This window comes from Theobroma cacao, chromosome 9, assembly GCF_053813885.1.
Source record: "Theobroma cacao isolate CCN51 chromosome 9, ASM5381388v1, whole genome shotgun sequence".
Classification (NCBI taxonomy): domain Eukaryota; kingdom Viridiplantae; phylum Streptophyta; class Magnoliopsida; order Malvales; family Malvaceae; genus Theobroma; species Theobroma cacao.
In genome coordinates, this window is record NC_142647.1 from 13,982,134 (window position 1) to 14,001,719 (window position 19,586).

The window sequence follows — 19,586 nt, forward strand, 5'->3', positions numbered from 1 at the left end:
TGCATTTTTTTTATTTCAAAAATGCATTACTCACCATAATCTAAAAGACATTCTTTATGTTGTGTAATTAATTTTTTAAAAAATTACCAACTACTGCTCTGTGTTTGTGAATCATATGTACATTCTAAGCCACCAAAAGTTGTAAAATTGTGGTTTGGACCATGAATGCAAAATATGGATAAATTTCCAAAATACAAAAAAAGCACCAACCAAAAGGACCGGTCCTTGAAACCCTTGGCCTTGTCTTTAACATCGTGAGGGACCATAGGCCAGAGCTTGTCGATGTTGGTGATGGGGCAATAGAACTTGTTGCGAAGCCATGGGTCTGTAGACCTCTTTTTTCCTGGTTCATGAAATGGGTCATCATTTCGTTGTTCTGGGAATGTCTCTCGGCTTGTGGAAGTTGCTTGAGAGAGAAGTGGCACAAGAGAGTATTGAGTTGGGAGAAATTTCTAACCGAAATTTAACGTCAACATTAATTATGCAACGTGGCAAAATCTAGTATGCAAGCAAAGAAGGGAGCACAAACTCGGGGTAGAAGATATCCATTCATGACAAAGAGGCTGTTCATTTGGAGGAAAAGTAAGAGAGAAAATTTGGTCAAATGAAGAATATTAGGGTTAGTTAATATTTTATATTTATACTTATGATCAAATGTTTTATTTGATATCTAAAGTTTAAAACTTTACAATTATATACATTAATATTGATTTTATTGAATAGTTTACATTTGAGACAAATTATTCCGTTAATCCAATGGATAAGATGATTAAAAATAGTCAAAATCAAAATGTTAGGTGTCTCCTATTGATTATTTTTTATCACATCACCTATTTGATTATTAGAGTTAACAAGGTATACAATTTACTTAACAATATGAAAATTAGAGTATTTAATTGCAAAATTATATTCTTTTGGTATCAAATTGACCATTTTACTATAGTTTAGATGTCAAATTTGTAATCATTGAAGAATATTCCATGCTATTAGGAAGCTTAAGTTATAAAAATTTGCATTTGAGCATTTCTGTAGTTGATGGTTCTAACCTTTACAAAAACAGTTAGATTTTAACTCTCACTTTTCTAAATAAAAAAAAAAATTATAGACGAGGGAAAATTTATTGTTGTTAATTACTTTAAAATAGAGGTCTCTTTCAACTAGGTCGAGTCAAGCCTACTGGAATTTCCTTTTTAAAAGTCAAGACAAAACTCGACTTAGTTCATCTATTTACTAATTATTTTATTATTTAAATAATAAAATATTTATTTTTACATTAATATTTAATACTTTAAAATAAAAAATAAATCAAATATATTGTATATTAATGTAATTATCTACTAAGTGCTTGTTTGACTTGACTTTTTTTCAAGAAGCCAGGCCAAATAAAATTTTTGAAAAGCTTTTAAAAATATTTTTTTTTTCAAAAAACAAAATTGAAAAAAAAAAGAATTTAAAGAAAAGCTCTAGAAAAAAGCTTTTTTTTATTTTCTTTTAAAAACATATCAGCTTTTCAAGAAATACCCTCTCTCTCAATCAATCTCCCTCTTCTCTTCCTCTCTTTACAAATCACCATTCTCCAATGCAAAATCGTAATCTCTCTCCTCTACCTCTCTCTACAAAGACTACTAAAAAATAGAAAAAAAAAACACAAAAGACCTAACAATAGAATAGCAAAATCTATGATTTTTTTTTTACAAAGATTAAGAGAAAAGAAGACCAGAAATTCAAAGCTGCATTTAGGTACTATTTAAAGGTTTTCTCTCTTCTTCACTCAAAAAATCTAATACTATTGCTACTATACATGTTTGAGAGTTATTTCATTTTTTTTATAAATTTCTTTGATTTTAACATATGAAATCGTATATAAATTCGAAGTAGATTTCTTCTGTTTTGTTTTGTTAGGTGATTGAAAATGGTATGAATATCATTTATGGTAATTTTAACTAAAATTAGAGTTTATATAATTTATTTTGTCAAACAGCTTTAACTTAATTTTAAAAGCTATTATTTTTCATAATAGCTTTTAAGCTAAAAAAAAAAGCTAGGCCGAATAAGCTGTAACGTCTAGTTGGGCTCGAGCTTAAAATTTCATGCCCCAACTCAACCTCAAGGGCATGACCACGTAACTTGTTCTTCATGTTTATGTATGCTCTTGAGCCAATTGGATTGGTCGAGGAATATGTATTGTCATTTAATGGATACTTAATCTCATAATAATATGCTATAAAGGTTTTCCTTCATGTTTGTACAAAAATAAGAAATTATTAAGTACTAATTGGATGAAACCTATGGAATATAAAATGCCTTGCAAGGGAATTTAAAGTTGATACAATTATGAGATCTTTATGTGTCAAAGTCATGTTCATAAAATAGTTCTTGGTCAATGTATTGTCAAGATAAGGCATTGACAATGCTCAAAAACTGGTACATATTAAATCTCTTTACTTGAGAAGTAAGCAATCGATCTCATATATTGAAGTATATGGGATATTTAAGGATAACATGGGTGTTTGTTAGAGAACAAGTTCACTAAACATGACCCGCAATGAGAACTCCATTTGAAATTTCACTCAAGTGTCTATGGAATATGTTCTCATATGATAGTCATAAAACTAGTCATTGGACTTGAGACAACAAGTCATCTTGTATAGGAAGTGACATATTTTAATTTCACCTTTACGGTTCTAGAGGTGACCAGGTGCCTGAACAGGGTGTTTTTGGGTATGGCATGAAACATGTAAAGGTGAATTAGTGGTCAAAAGAGGATTCATCACCCCAAGTGATAAAAGGGGATATATCTCATTTGTTCTTAATTTAAGATTAACTTATATAAATCTTTGGTCAAAGCATGATGAGATTGAGGAAAGTTGGTTTCCTAAATTCATAAGGTTAATCATGAATCAAAAGAACTAATATGGAATGTCATAGGTAGACATTGAGCCATGCTTAATGTCATATTCAGGATATATGATAAAAGAATCGTATTGCACTAAGAGGCTTATCACTAAAGGCTTTGTCAAATTCTTTAATTGACTCTTTAACATTTGAGTAACTATGATGTGTTGCTAGATATCACGCATGATACATAAATATAAATCAATTATTAAATTAACATTTGATTATGATTTATATTTATTGTCAACATGTTAAAAGCCTAATGGGTCACACACATTAAGTGACATGCTTAAGATTAAATAAGGATAATCAATTAAGTTGGACTTAATTGAAATAGACCAAAAATAAAGTGAAAAAATTAATTAAGTTCACAATGACTTAATTGAATAAAAATACAAATGTTGTATCTAGGGTTACAACGAAGTTTGGTTATATAAATATGTTATGTTAGTCAACTTAAACTCTAAACCTCGAGCCACTCTTCTTAGCCGAATCATAAGAGGAAGAAAAGAAAAAAATAGTGTTTTTTCTTTATCTGAAAGAAATAGGATTCTGCTAGGCTTGTTTTGGTCTTTCTGTTTTCTAAAAACAAAACTTACTAGTACAAGCAAAATTCCTACCTTAAAAAGGTCTTATTCTATCATTGCGTGGATTTTTGTTAGATACCAAACACTTGAGTGGTTGAACATTTGATGAATCTTGAAGGTGAAAAAGCAAAGATTTCGACTGTAGGATTTCAAACTATCTTCTAGCACAAGCATAATTTTGTTTTAGGTTTCTTTCTTCATTACAAGCTTTTTTGGATTTAATTGGCTCTTGATTATGATATCTAAAGCAAGGTTTATGACACTAGAACTTATGAATGTTTATAATTAATTTGAAAAATGCATGAAAAATGCAAACAATTGATCTTGAAGGATTTGACTGCTTCTTTGATCAAATGTATGTTTTATATTTCTACTGTGTTATGCTTTTAATCTCTAATTAATTTCATATTTGAACATTAAGCTGAATCCCAACACTTTAAGCACCTCAACTTTTTTAGTTTTCTTAAATATGAAAACCCTCAAGGGCATTCAATTTGAAATTTATATTTCAAAGTTATTATTTATTTTTTAAATTTTTAAAAATTACATATAACCAATTTAAAAACGAAATTGTTTCTTTTTCTTCTCACTAAATATATGTGTTTTACATTTAAATATTTGATTTGATGAAACATGTATATCTCTACTCAAAAAGTTTTTTCCTATATGCCACTTAACTAAATTCTCTTGAAAATTTCCAAATGCACTTTATATAGTTTCCCTTCCAACATTTTGTTTACTATTCTATATTCTATATATTTGACCCATACCATTTGTATCGCTTCATTAGGGAAAAATATGGCACGTTCACCAATCTTCACTCTGTGGTATTATTATCCTCGCACCAGGCTTAAATCAACATATCACATAATTAAAAATTCATACAAGATCCTACCAAGATCAAGCATCGAATAGCAAATCATGACATTCATATGAATCTTGAAATGGTGGAGACCTACTCATCCATATTCACATTTCTCACATTTTATGAACATTATATCATCCACATTCACTTTCTCAAAGAGATGTCTCATTACCCACATTGGCTTGTAGGTTGGAGTAATCGAGAAACTTTGAACAAAATCATTTAAAAAGGCTTTTCTCTCTTGTTTAAAATTAATATGTAATAATGATATCTACTTACATAATAGATTTGAAAACCTTGTCAAAATCATTTATGCACAATCAATCAAATTTATCGATTTCGTAACAGCATTTAAATTATGCAATTAATACCAGTCGATAAATCATGCTAGCTTTATTGTATAACATACTTGAAAAACTGCATCCACTCACTTTTGGAAAGTTGATTTCTACGAACACACAAATCTCTAATCTAGAGAAACTCTTGGACTTTCAACTATTCCTAAATATCCAACAATTATTGTAATCAATAAGTTTAGGTATGGCATAATAATCATTTTAGTCTACTTGGGAAGTATTCAAGTTCACTTAAAACTAATTTTCTGGCTTAAATCTACTACTACTAACACAATATATGTTTAGAAATCTATAAATCCTTCATCTTTACCTTAGGTAAGCCTAGATGCTTAGGAAAATCATAAAACCTTAAGTTTTAACCATCAACAGAAAATCTGGACACATAAATAATATTTTCAGTGCTGGAAAAGCCAAGATTCAAAATTTTCAAAATTAAAAATGTCGTATTTTCCATAAAAACTCAAAACTAAGCTCTTAAATCATCACAATGGAGATTTGGACTCAAAATGGGTTGAGAGAGCTTTAAAGTTGAGGGTTCATCTTGTTAAAATGATTAAGGGTTGCCAACCCTCAAAAAATAAGACATATTTATAAGATAAGATGAGAAAATACATTTTTATTTTTTTGAAATTGGTGAAATGTATCGATACATTGGATCCATGTATCGATACATTAGGTTCTAGGAAAATTTTATCGTTATATTTGGCTATATATCAATAGATGTTCATAAAAATTTAAATCTATCAATACATTTGACCATGTATTGATACATATTTTTCAAATACCCTTTTTAAAGCATTCTAGACTAAATCTATCGATATATGAAGGTCATATATCGATACATTTACTCCAATATGTAACAATACACTTAGAAAACTTGTCCAATTGGACTCTTTTTCAACATTTAACCTTGCCCATGATCAAAGATTTCCAAGACATGAATTTTTCTAAGGTTCAAAACCAACTCTAGTGTTTCAAAACAAAAATTTCATATGCTCACTTAATGATTTCTTATCTTATGATTTTATTTAAGGTGGGATTTCACACATACTTTTATTCTGATGATTCTTTTTTTCAACAATTCACGTATAGCAGTTTTGAAATAAAATTAGATATCATCTGATTATTTGCTAATTATTTCTTCATTAGTTTCTTATATTAGATGTAAACGTTCATGCACACTTGGACACACAGACACTGGGATATTCGATGAGTCGGATGCAATCAAAGAATCCTTTTCTCAAAACCCAAATAATTATTTAGTCAGAAAACTTGGACAAGGCTTTAGTTGAAGGCTGCTTCGCTCTTTTGCACATTCAAAAGGGTTTTAATGCAAAAGTGATACCAACTAATCACTTGGATGACAAATGTAAAAGGGACAGTAGGGACGTCAATTACAAGGCATTGGAATGAACAAATTTTAGATTTTTCTGTAGCACAAGAAAATGTCAATTATTATGTTTAGTTTGAAAATTAGGACGTGACATGCCAATTAAACTAGAAGAAATTGTGAGAAATAACCTTCTTCATAAGCCTAATTCAAAAATATCATTTTTTATAATTTTAACTATTTTTTATCAATTTTTGGTATGACTTGACAATAATACCCTTTAAACAATTTTAGACAAATTAAAATAGTTTCAGTTTTCTCTCTGCGGCCATTCAAATAAAAATTTCAAAATTAAATCTCGATTTCTCTTTTTGCTCAAATATGTCTATCTCGTCATCTAATTCGCAGAGATGACATCAAGCTTTTTCTTATTTTATTTTATTTTTTTGGATAGTGTATCTTGGGGTTCTTAAGGGTGATGAACAGTGATTTTGCTCTTTGCAGGCAGCGATTTTGCTTAGGGAGAAAAAACAGCTAAAACATGTTTGATGGGTTTTATGGTGGTTCATGGTTTTGTTGTGTCTAGGATCGGGATGATTGTTAAGCATGTTTGCTAGGGATTTTGATTTTTTTTATGAGATTTTGAGTTGAAATTGTTCAGAGAATATTTAGTAAAGAGGGTATATTTTGTTTTTGTATAAGGGGAGTGAGCAAGGCCTTTCGATAAGGATATATTTTCTCTTGCTTTGGAGGGTTATGGAGTTTTGTAACCTATCTTTTATGAAATGCACAGTTTCATGGCTTAGCAAAAAAAATATATATATGTGTTTTAGGTTCTTGAGTTTATTGGTTTATTCATAAAACCTCAAAATTGAGAAGTTGAAATTGATTAGACTGGTTTTTAAATATTGTGAGACTGGTTTTTAGGTATTGCATGATTTAATGAGTATGTGACTAATTTTTAGGCATTACGTGATTGGTTTTAGGCATTATGTGACTGATTTTTAGACATTACATGACTGATTTTTAAGCAATGCCTATCAACTAGTTACACAATGCCTTATCAAAAACTAGTCACGCAATGCCCAAAGATAGTCACGCAATGCCTATCAACTAGTTATGCAATGCCTTATCAGAAACTAGTCACGCAATGCCTTATCAAAAACTAATCACGCAATGCCTATCAACTAATCACGCAATGTCTTATCAGAAACTAATCACGCGATATCTTATCAAAAACTAATCACACAATACCCAAAGTAAGTCACGCAATATCCAAAGTCAGTCACGTAATGCCTAAAAACTAGTCACGTAATTCTCAAAAATCACCAAAACTACTGAATTCCATTTGATAAGATCAACAACTTCAAACGATACATCATATTCCATTTAACAACATAATTAACGAATATAAATGCTCAAAATGTTCAAAAGTTTTTTTTCATATATCAAAAATCACTCTAAAATGCTTAAAAATGTTCAAAACGCTCACAGGTTTTCATCGTGTATCAAAAACTACTCCAAAATACTCAAAATGCTTAAATGTTTTTCTTTTTGGTAAAGAATACTCTAGAGATGAATAGTCTGGTGAGAAAAGCTCAAAAAATATGAGTCAGTTGACGCAAACCTAAACATACTTGACTCGTTAATAGGTTTTGGGTTGAGACGTAAAGCCAAATAAATGGGTCGATTTCGTTAAAGGTAATTTTGTCCAAATTTTAATTATCTTGGCTAAAAATAGTTAAAATTATGAGAATGTCTATTGTCAAAAATGCATTATGCATATGACCCATTTAAAAAAAGAACCCATTAAACTAACTACTATAATACATAAAGTGGACTAGAAACAGATTACAGACTGTTCAGCTCTTTTACTCTCCAACTATAAATTTTTTTTTTTTTTTAGTTTTCTGCTTAGTTGGGTCTTAGAGGATCATACTGATCAATTCTCCATGAAGTAATTATACTCATGTACCCAAGGAAAAAAAATTAAATTATAATGTAATGGGGTTATTATTATATCTATAAATGCACATTGTGCAACATCCTAGACCAATAGTAATGGACTACTCTATTATTTACACATACGGCTTGATGACATTTACCCAAATTTATATGCTTAAAATAAATATCATTGAAACTTTTGTAAGATTCTATATAATTATTCTTAGACTTAATTTCTCATTAACCTGTAGAGTTTAAATGTTGTAGAGAAAGTGTAAGTACGTTCAAGGGTTATAGGTGGCATTAAGAGTTTGGGTCTATCAAATTTAGACTAAAATTGTAACGGCGGGGTGTGGTTTTGAGTAGAGATAATCATATTTATTTGATTATATTCTTAAAAGTTTGAACTGATGTAAGTCTTGATTTTTGCTTTTCTTTTTGGGATCAAGTTTACTGGTTTAGTCCCAAATTTATAATTACAACGTGAATGAGTTATCCAAACTAGAAAACATCAGCAAGCACGAGAATTGCTTCAGTTTGATGCAAAACCTGATTTGCCAAAAGCCCTAGACTTCCGCAGGCTTGGGATTAGATGGCCAAAGCACCCCAACTGATGTAATAATTTTAAAGAGAAAAGGCAGGGAGACAAAGTGGGGGATGATGATGATGATGATGATGTAATTCACAAGAAATGATACATATTGGAGGGTAGATAGAAACTAGAGAACGTAACATGGAGGGCAGATAGAAACTAGAGTCGGGCATGTGTTAATTAAATCAGCTTTAACAATTCAAGACCTAGGACACACTAGTAAACACAATTACTGTCAAATTAAAACTGTGTCTAAACGTACAACAACAAACAAGGTGGCAACTATCAATTTTTTTTTCTTTTTTTACTTCAAAGAAAGAAGATATTCTTTTCTCAATTTCATAAACTCTTTCAATAACTACCAATTTCACAAATAAGTATGTTTTTAATTAGAATTTTGATGAAATGATCATTTTGATTATTCATAATTAATAAGATGGTTTTTCTACAAGCTTAAGTTGAAGTATTTTAGAAATTTAAATTTATAACAACTTTCATTATTTTAAACTATGAAAGTTTTCATTAGAGATGTTCACGGATGGGATTAGGTCTATAAATTAAGAATCAAACTCAAGTTCAGTTTAATTGGAGTACCCACACATTTATGTTATATTGGTTACTAATTTTATGTTAATATTTTGATATTCTAAATATATTAATATTAATATTAAATAAACCTATATTATTTATTCATGTAATAATATCTTGGGTCGAGCTGGACCCTACCTAAAAATTCATGTCTAGGCTTGAGATATCATTGTTATTATTAACAAATAATATATTTATATATAATTGTAATTCTATATAAAAATTATTTTAATATTAATATTTTGAAATATTTTAATAATATATAATTTAAAGCACTGAGTCAGATCGAAACTGAATTCAAATATAGATTTTAAAGATGCCAATCGGGTTTGACCTAACTCAACTCAATTAATAAACACCTCTAATTGTGACTTAAAATTAAGATACTTAATAATTGAAATTTGAAAATTTTGATTTAATGATCTTATGGTCAAATCTCGAAGATGGGAGGATAATGTTTATGAAGTGAAGTTATCAATTCTCGTGCAATTTAAGATTTTGTGGATTTTTGTAAGTATAATTTTTTGAATTGCTATCTTATACAGCATTACTGAAATTTTTGAACAAGATTTGGATGGTTATTACATGTTGTATTAAATTATATTAAAAAATTTGATCACCTGTGTATGGGTAATAGATTAATTTTAATTTTATTTTTAAAAATTATTAAATTTATTTTTAAAAATTATTAATTTTATATTTAAATATTTAACTTATTGATTAGTATATAATTTTTTAATTAAAAAATAAAATTTAAATTTCTGTTTATGCAAAATGGAATCCAATGGATTTGAAGTAAACAAAACCTGGGCTTGGCCTTTGGCACCTAGTTTCAACCCATTTTTTTATAATAAATTGTAAACAAAAGAAACAAAGGACAAACGCAGAGGGCTCATTTCAAGAAGACAAAAACCCTAAAACCCTCTCGAAACCAAAAGCAAAAGGCTCGAAGCCCCAACTCTCCGCTTAGCGCTGAAGCGTCCTCCCTTTGTCTTCAATGGCTGTGAGTATTGTTTTTAATCTTTCAATTTTCATTTCTTCACAAAAAATCCAGTTTCCTATGCTACACTTGTGTTTTTAGATCTCGAACTGTTTTTCTGTTCTTTTTTACTCTGCTGAAAAATTAGAGTTTCTATTACGTGCCCGTAGATTCAATTCTTAATCCCAGGAATTTGTAGATTATGTTTATTCTACAGTTTGGGCTAAATCTTAAAATCTGTTTGAACATTGTAGACAATTCCCGTTAACCCGAAACCTTTCTTGAACAATTTGACTGGAAAGACTGTTATAGTGAAGCTCAAGTGGGGAATGGAATACAAAGGTAATGCACACTTTTACTTTTCTATTTTTAATCATTAAAAAATTTGTTCTTATTTTCTTGTTGGTATTTGATATTCTAACATGGTGCTTGATTGTGTGCTTTTTGCAGGTTTTCTCGCCTCAGTTGATTCTTACATGAACTTGCAGGTGTGGCCTTAAAATCCTAGAATAGTATTACTTCTAAATTGCATACATTTTTTTGTAACTTGGAACCACATTGATATTATCATATAACTATGTCATTATATTTTAAACTTAATATTGTTTTTTGAACTTGTAAACAACATTGATTAATTTCATTTGAGTTTCTTTTTTATTTTTTTGTCATTTGTTTTCTTCTCTCTGTGTTGAATGGGCATGATTGCTAATACTTTCCAATGAATGGGTTTTTTTGGTAGCTTGGCAATGCTGAAGAGTATGTTGATGGGCAATTCACTGGAAATCTGGGGGAGATTTTGATCAGGTAATTTCTTCCAAATGTTTGCTTTTTTTTTTGCTTGAAATTATGTTATATGAACATGTTGTTATTGCACTTATGTTAACCTTTTGAGTTGATTGAATGTTTGCACTATCTTATGTCAGGAGTCATCTTTTTCTTACTCTTCAGTTATGAGAGAATGTATTTTGCTCATTAATCTTTGTGATATTCTTAAAATTCATGTTCCTTTTGATCTTGTATAATGCACGACGTTCTGTACCATGAGCTTTTTTGGGCCTTCCCAATATTAGTTACATATTGCATTTCTGGTTTGCTTGAGTACTAAAGACCATAAGGTTGACCTCAATTGCTATCCCTTAGAAGGGTTTGATGAAGCTAACTACTTCATCAAAATGCTCTTTCAGAAAACATTACTTAATTGATTGCCCTAGATACGAAATGAGTAGGATACTCCCTTGGTTTATCTGTTCTGCTGTGTAGGCTTGTAAAATGCAAATGAACAGAACAGTGCCGAGTATTGAGGCTCGGTTTAGTTAAATTTAGACAAGCTTGATAAATAATTAGGCTTTTAACAAAGTTATAAAATTGTTTTTGAGCTTTACTCAACAAAATTTACTGAGTTACAAACTGAACACAAGGTTAATGAGCTCTTAGCTTAGCCACCAAATAAACCTATTAACCAATAGAAACAGGGCTTAGGATCCTGCTGTAAAGGACTCATGCCCAATGGAAGTCTCTAGCAAAATGAGCCCTTGGCTTGTTGCTGTTAAATATTAATAGTTGAAAGCATCCTAGTTGAAAAGGCATTATTTGCAGAATCAGCCCTCCCTTGCTTGGGTTGTCATGTTGATGTGGGATTGATTTCTCTCTTTCAAATGTCGAAGGGTGTAAATGAACCAATCATTCATTGAACAGCTCTTGAACAAGCTTGGTTTATGCTTGTTTGTGTTAGTTTGTTATGGTAAATGAATTAATTTGAATAAGATTTTTAAGTTCATTTAACAAATAAACTGAGTTTGAACAATGATGAGCTCATCTCATGTATCTTTTTGACAGGATCGTTTAATGTTTGTGAACAAGGTCAATAAAAGTTTGATAATAGCTTGTTTTATTTATTAGAAATTGACTACTTTAAGCTTTAATATCTTTTAGCAATCTTCAAATCATAATTTAAAATTTATATCATTAAAAATTACACATGACATGAATTAAAAATCATCTTTTAACTTTTTAAAAGTATTATTGTAGAATAGCCTTTTTATGTGCCTACAAATGGATATTTAATAAGTTTTAAAGTTGATGTTTGAAAGAGAAGAAAACTTGTCTTTTATCAATCCCACATCAACACAACAACCAAGGCAAGGAGGGATTGATTCTCTACATAACCACTCCTTGCGCCTCAAACTAAAGCGCTAACAAGCAAGAAAAGGGCCCCGTACTATAGGCATTAGCACTTTAGAAAGATTGCACTTTCATACAATAACAATAATAATATTTGAAGGCAACAAGCCAAGGGCCCATTTGGTTAGAGCTTTAATTGGGCATAAGTCTCCCTTGTGCTTGGAGTCTAAGTCTGTTCCTTATTGGTTTTAAGGTTTATCTTGCGGCTAAGTCAAGAGCTTTTGTGCAGCTTAAAGCTTTATAAACTTAACTGAGCCAAGTTCAAACACAAATTTCTAAGTTTGTTAAGAGTTCAATTATTTGTTATGATATAAATTCTAAATAATGATTTGAAGTTTGTTCTTCACTAATATTAAACAAGCATGTTCAGGAACATAAACAAGCTGAGATCATCATTGTTCAATCTTAGTTTTTTATTAAATGAATTTAAAATCTTGTTCAAATTCATTCATTTTCCTTAACAAGCAAACATAGATGAGCCTAAAGTAAGCTTTTTGACAATTGATTGGTTTATTTACACCCCTAATACTATGTCTCAAAATTGCATGTCACACCAGTTGCACGTTATCTGTTAGCGATATGAGTTTTAATACTATTGATGGGTAAAATCCAAAAAACCCTCAAATCATCCTTAAAGGACACTTAGACCCCTTTTGTTTCAAAATGATGTTTTTGGCCTTTTGACTATTTACACCGTTAATCAACAATTAAGAAAAAATGGGACTCAATACCACAGCACCCATTATATGCCAAATAGACATTTTAGGGCACAAATGTTTTTTGTATCATTCTGTCAATTTAGGTATATTCTTTTTGGAAAAAAAAAAAATATCTACTCATCCCTTTTTCAAAAACCTTGACCAGAAAAAAAGGGAACCTAAAGGAATTTTGCTTTATTCATTCTTTGATTAAATTTCTTCCACAAATAAAATTTGATCAAAGCTCCTCATTTGCCCAAACTTTAGGTGCTGATGCATTATATTACTCCATCTTTTTGATCATTTAAAGAGATGCATGATTTGTTGTAGGATGTCACATAGGGTGAGGAATTCAAATCCTTGGTTAGAATACCAGCTTCTTGATTTTCTTCTCAATCAATCACAGTAAGCATAGCAATGCAATTAAAACCCTCTAGTTGGACGAGATCTAACAATAGAAATCGCTTTCAGAATTGATCTGTGTTTTAAATAATGATGGTGGTGGACATTGAGGAAGAAATCCAAGACTTCAAGTCATGACTCTTAGGAGTGCTAAGCTTGAAAGTATCAAGGATAGGGAGTCCCCCAGAAGTCTAGAACACATTATTACAACCATATGATTTTTAATTAAAAGCCTCAAGACCACCCTATTGATTTAGAAATAAAAATACACCACTAATCTAATCCAAAAGCTAGCCACTAATCTCAGTCGAATTGGCTTGGCCTATTCGTTTCCTTTAGAAAATTCTAATGCCCTTCTTACTAACAAACTAAATTGCTACGGCTCCCATTACTACAGTTACCTCCAACAAATGCTGCTGACGATCAAGATCTAAGCCAAGCCATCCGGAAGAATAGAAAGGAAAGTCCCATCCCAGAGCTAGGGTACAAAAAATAGCCATTCTTTGCATCTCTTAAGGCAGAAAAACAGTCAAACTGTTACTACTACTAATGAGACTCAAAGCTATACCCTAACTTCACCATGGCTCTTCTCTCACTTGGGAGCCATTGAATCATTTTCATCAATGAATATATAGATGGTGTTTTCTTCTCTGCTTCCTCAAATGCTTTTATGAGATTGCTTTCACTCTCTCTAGCCAATTTTGACATGATCTTCGGACCATTGATGTGAAAAAAGAAAGCACCAGACTCATTGGCAACAACATGGGCAATTCAAAGTCTTCCAGATATAGGAGGTCCATAAAGCAAAATTCCTTTAGGTTCTGTTTTATTTTTTGGTTAAGGTTTTGGAAGAGGGATGAGCAGATCAATTGTTTTTTATAAAGAGAATATGCCTAAATTGGGAGAGTGATACAAGTGGCATTTGTGTTCTAAAATGTCTATTTGGCATTTAATGATTGATATGGTTTTGGGTCCCATTTTTTCTTAATTGTTGACTTAAAAGGTCATAAATATCATTTTGTAACAAAGGGGGTCAAAGTGTTCTTTTAGGGCCATTTGAGTAGGTTTTTTGGATTTTACCCTACTATTGATCAGATTATATGCAAGTCGATCCTACAAATCTTTTTTGGAATGAAAATCTAATTGCCACCAATAATATTTCTTAATACTAGTAAACTAGCTTCTTGATTTTTGGTCTCATGTTTGTTGTGTAATATGAGTTTAGTTGTGCAAGGAATGGGTACTAAAAGTATCAGGTTGTTTGATGTTGTTGACATGCATAAATATAAAAAGATTTTATCTCATACCAATATTGTTTCAGTGCCCTTTGATCTTTGAGAATATTGAAACTACAATGCCTCCATCTCCATGCCTGTTTTTTATTACCATATGAAAAGTGCAGTACAGCAATGTCTCATCAGATTACGACGTGAGGATAGTGTGTAGAAGAAAATTAGATTACATGTTTTGCATGTTTAAAAGGAATGAACTGACTTGATGTTTTTTACCTCATGGGCCCTTTCTTCTGCAGATGTAATAATGTTCTCTATCTTCGTGGGGTACCAGAAGATGAAGATATAGAAGATGCTGATAGGGACTAGATTGGTTCTCTTATAGTTTAGGTGGAACTTTTGGCTGTTCAATCAAAAGCTGCTGTAGCATTTTAATATAATGATTGGAGGTCATTGTCTTACCTGACAAACAAACTGCTATGTAGTTAACTTTGCCATGATTGACCGCCCTTACTAACATTATTTGGAATATGTATCTTTTAGATTTAAGCTAAATGTCTTGTGGCGCAAACATGGTTAGCCATGTGGTTAATATTGTGTTTGAAAACCATTTACTCTGGAAAGAATTGCATTTCATGGCAACTTGTTTGAGATATCTCAATGAGTCACGTTTGCAGCTGGTAGATGAACTCGAGAAACAACTCATTCACGGTTTTCGTGACAAAGTTTGCTTCAAGGCACCGTCCATGGGCCAATCTGATGTTGACATTCTCATATTATGTTTGGTGCACATCTGTTATATCTGACATCATATGTCATTTGCTAGAAATATCAACAACCCTTGAGGTGGAAGTTCCCCAGAGGCTTTCTGATTTCTGGTCCATAGTGCAGAAAGATCCAAATTCTATCTTCCTCGTGGTTTTCAAGTAGAAATTGAAATTAGCCTAAGAGAAAGCTCAGATATTTGGGCCAGACAATAATGCAAGTCTACTAAGAGTCCATTTATATTGACATTGAAAGTAGAAGATTTCCATACGGGTGAGCATTGGTTGGTGTGGTAGGTTTGGATTGCGGAAGAGGTCATAACCAACCAAGTCAATTAAGGTGGCGGAATTGATCGCCATTGATGGATGCTAGCGGGGGGGGGGGGGGGGGGGGTGGCGGTAATCGATCAAGATTTGATCGATCATGATCGGTCAATTATGTTAGACATATAGTATTATCTCATAAGGTTTTTATCTCACATTATCTAGGTACGGAAAATGTTAATGTTTTATATAAGCAAATTCATCATAGTTTTGTCGAAAGTTAGAAAAAAAAGTGGTCTTGTGTGGTCTCGTGTGCACACGAGATCAGGCCAAGCTTTGAGAAAATGTGAATTCCCTCCTCCGAGTGCGATAATACACGTGGGTTAGGCCTAAGTGATATTTTGTTTTTTGATTTTGCCAACCAAAATATAAATATAAGCAATTATAAGTTAACTTGTTACAGAATCAAAGTTTTCTCATTTATTTCCTAATTCCAATATTTTCAATGTTAATTTTCTGATTTTTTTGTTTTTTCCAAACAATCGTTCCTATACCATGCTCCATATTCATTCTCAAAACACTGTTTGCATCTAGTTTCATACTCCGGAGGGACAAAAATTATCCTTAAGAATAGTATATCACGCCTTAAACTTCTTTAAGTTGTTTAACTACTTCAATTTTTGTCAGTAATTTTAAGGATAATATAGATTCTCATATCGATAATGTTGTTGTCGCTGTCGTTACTTCCACCATCACTATCAATGGTTCTACCCCAACAACCATTGCCTCCATTGTAAATGTTGCAAATCCAGTGCAAGACAAAATCCAACATCATCAATAGAGGTACACTAATAAAAAACCTGATTATAAATCCAAAGTTACTTATCTCACCTTTAAAAAGAAAGGTACTTGTTTTGTTTATGGAAAGCCAAGGTATCATGCATCACAATGCATGAAGAGATCAATGGAAAATGACAAACCTACTAATTCAAGAGTTAACTTGGTTGAAGCTGATGAATCCAAAGACATAATTGTTGTGGTTCTTCTCAAGCCAATATTGTGGCCAATGTGAAAGAATGAGTGGTAGACTCAGGTGCTACCAGACATATTTGTACAAACAAAAATACCTTTACTTCATATACTTTAGTAAGGGAAGGAGAAGAGATAATATATCTTAATGATTTTTGAACTGCTCAAGTTCTTGGTAAAGGAAAAGTTCTTCTCAAACTCATATCTAGCAAGACCCTTACTCTGCATGATGTTTTATATGTTCCTAATATAAGGGCAAACTTGGTTTTAGTGGCTTTATTGGGCAAAGTTGGATTAAAGTGTTTTTCGAATCTAACAAGATTGTAATAACAAAGAATAATGTCTTTACGGGCAAGGGTTATTGTAATCAGAGACCTTTTGTGCTCAACATTTCAAATGTCTTGAACGAAAATACTAGTTTTTCTGCTTACTTGATTAGCGATTACTCTAGTTTTACTAAAGTTTATTTATTTAGGCATAAAGATGAAGCTTTTGACATGTTTTTTAAGTATAAAGCTGAGATAGAAAATCAATCGACTAAAAAGATAAAAGGAGTTAGATTAAATAGTGGCGAAAACAAATGGATTAATATATATCTGCAAAGGTTTTGCTCATAAAAAGAAAGTTTAATCCTGATGGTTCTATTGATAGATTTGTGTATACAAAAACTATTGATAGTGAATGTGTGATTATTAGCTTATATGTTGATGATATACTTATTTTTGGTACATGCATTGATGTTGTCAATAAAACAAAATGTTTTTTAACTTCTAAATTTGATATGAAAGATTTGATAGAAACCAATGTTATTTTGGATGTTAAAATCATAAAATGTGATAATGGCTTAATGCTAATACAAGAGTATTATGTTAAGAGGCTACTTAAAAATTTTGGATATTTTAATATCACATCTATGAGTACTCTTTATGATGCTAATCACAATTAAAGAAAAATAAAGGTGATAGCGTGGCTCAATTTGAATATGTTTAGATTATTGGGAGTTTGATGCATTTGATAAATTATACTCAATCTGATATAGCTTAAGTTGTATGTAGATTGAGCAGATCTACACAAAGTCCCAATCGAGATCATTGAACTATCTTAAGTAAAGTAATGAAATATTAAAGGGTACTATAAACCATAGTATTTTATATAGTGGATTTTTTGCTTTATTACAAGGATACAGTGATGCTAACTAGATCTCAAATTCAGTTGAGACAAAATCTACAAGTGAATATGTATTCACCCTTAGTTGAGTGCCGTAACTTAAAAATCAACCAAATAAACAATAATTGCTAAATCTACAATGGAATCAAAATTTGTAGCTTTAGAGTTGATTGACAATGAGGCTGAGTGGTTAAAAAACCTCTTCGTAGATATTTCACTGGGGATAAAATCAACACATTCTGTGTCTATACACTTTGATTGTTAAGCAGCAATAGCCATTGCAAAGAATAAAACTTTCAATGGTAAGAATAGACACATTGGTTTAAGACATGATCTGGTAAAAGCAGTTGCTTAGAGATGGAATGATGTCCGTTAATTATGTGAAGTCAGAACTAAATTTGGTCGATCCTCTAACTAAACCCTTAGAAAGAAAATTAATTAATGATACATTGAGGGGAATGGGACTTAAGTCAATTGAGAAAAATCAACAATAATGGCAACCCAACTTATGTGAGTGGCGATCCCATGAATTAGATTCATATGGGTAATAACAAGTTATTTGTTAATAAATTGATGCACTATTAAAATTATTATCCTTCATATTATGCGTAAAAAGTGTAAAATTGCAATGAAGGAAAGGTTGAGTTAAACTTTTAATGAATTTCATATCCTTTATAGGTAGTGTATTAAATTACAATATACACTTGATGGAATCACTTATATAAGTGTGGAATAGGGTCGTTCCTATAAGAATTGTGGCAAATTCTTTAGAGCACTATGAATAACCAAGCACGTGCATGGCCTATCTACATAAAACTGCATTGAACAATAAAAATGTGGGGGGTGTAATGTGATTGATGAAAATCATATTTCACATAAAAAATTTTTTGTTCATATAAGTTATAAACTTCACCGTTTTTTCTAGGTCTAGTTCATTGTTGGCTCCATTAGTTTTTGATGATAATAAAACATTCCTACTCATTTATGTCTAACTATACTACTTGAGTGTGTAGGATGAAACTGTATGTAAAAAATGAATTAATCACTAAAAAGCAAATATCAAAACTATAAGAATAAGGAGCTACAATTGAGCCACAAAACAAAAGCCTATTGGTCGGATAACCAAGGGAGTTAGTTAACTAAAACTCAAAAAAGAATATGGCTAGTTCAGAAACAGAGAAGACTTAGTCGACCAAGAAGCATGGTTAGTTGACTAAGAGCTCACTGTCAGAAATTGAGATCAGAAACAAAGACGACTTAATCGACTAAGAAGCATTGCTAGTCAACTAAGAGTCACTGTCAAAAACTGAGATCAGAAGACAGAGCCGACTTAATCGACTAAGAAGTATGTTAGTCAACTAAGAGCATTATATCTGAAGATTTGAATTTGAATGCTAGAAGACCAATTAACGGCTAAAACTGACTCCAAACTGTTTCTCAATGGTCAAAAACTGTCAAACATCCATCAGAGTTGGTTTTTCAAGTATATAAGGCACTCCCAACGGCTATGAACAAGATTAAATGCTTCCAAGATCAAAAAGAGCTCAAAAATAGCAAAAACTCTTTGCATACTGTCTACACTTCACTCCAATCCTTGTAATAGAGTTAAGCACTTCATCTTGTACCATTCAAATCAGGTTAGTGATCATAGGTACTTCTTTATTTCTATTCTCCTTGATTACTTAAAGTGTGCGAGTCACTCTAAGTGGATTG

The 19,586-nt window shown here is 31.2% G+C and overlaps 1 protein-coding gene across 1 annotated transcript; it reads left to right on the forward strand.

Moving 5' to 3' along the window:
• Positions 1-10,018: 10,018 nt before the first annotated feature.
• On the forward strand, positions 10,019-15,291 carry RUXF (small nuclear ribonucleoprotein F). Its single transcript, XM_007014208.3, has 5 exons — positions 10,019-10,160; positions 10,391-10,478; positions 10,587-10,624; positions 10,876-10,940; positions 14,949-15,291. The coding sequence occupies exons 1-5, from the start codon at positions 10,155-10,157 to the stop codon at positions 15,016-15,018; spliced, it is 267 nt and encodes an 88-aa protein (XP_007014270.1). The 5' UTR covers positions 10,019-10,154; the 3' UTR covers positions 15,019-15,291.
• The last annotated feature ends 4,295 nt before the right edge of the window (positions 15,292-19,586 follow it).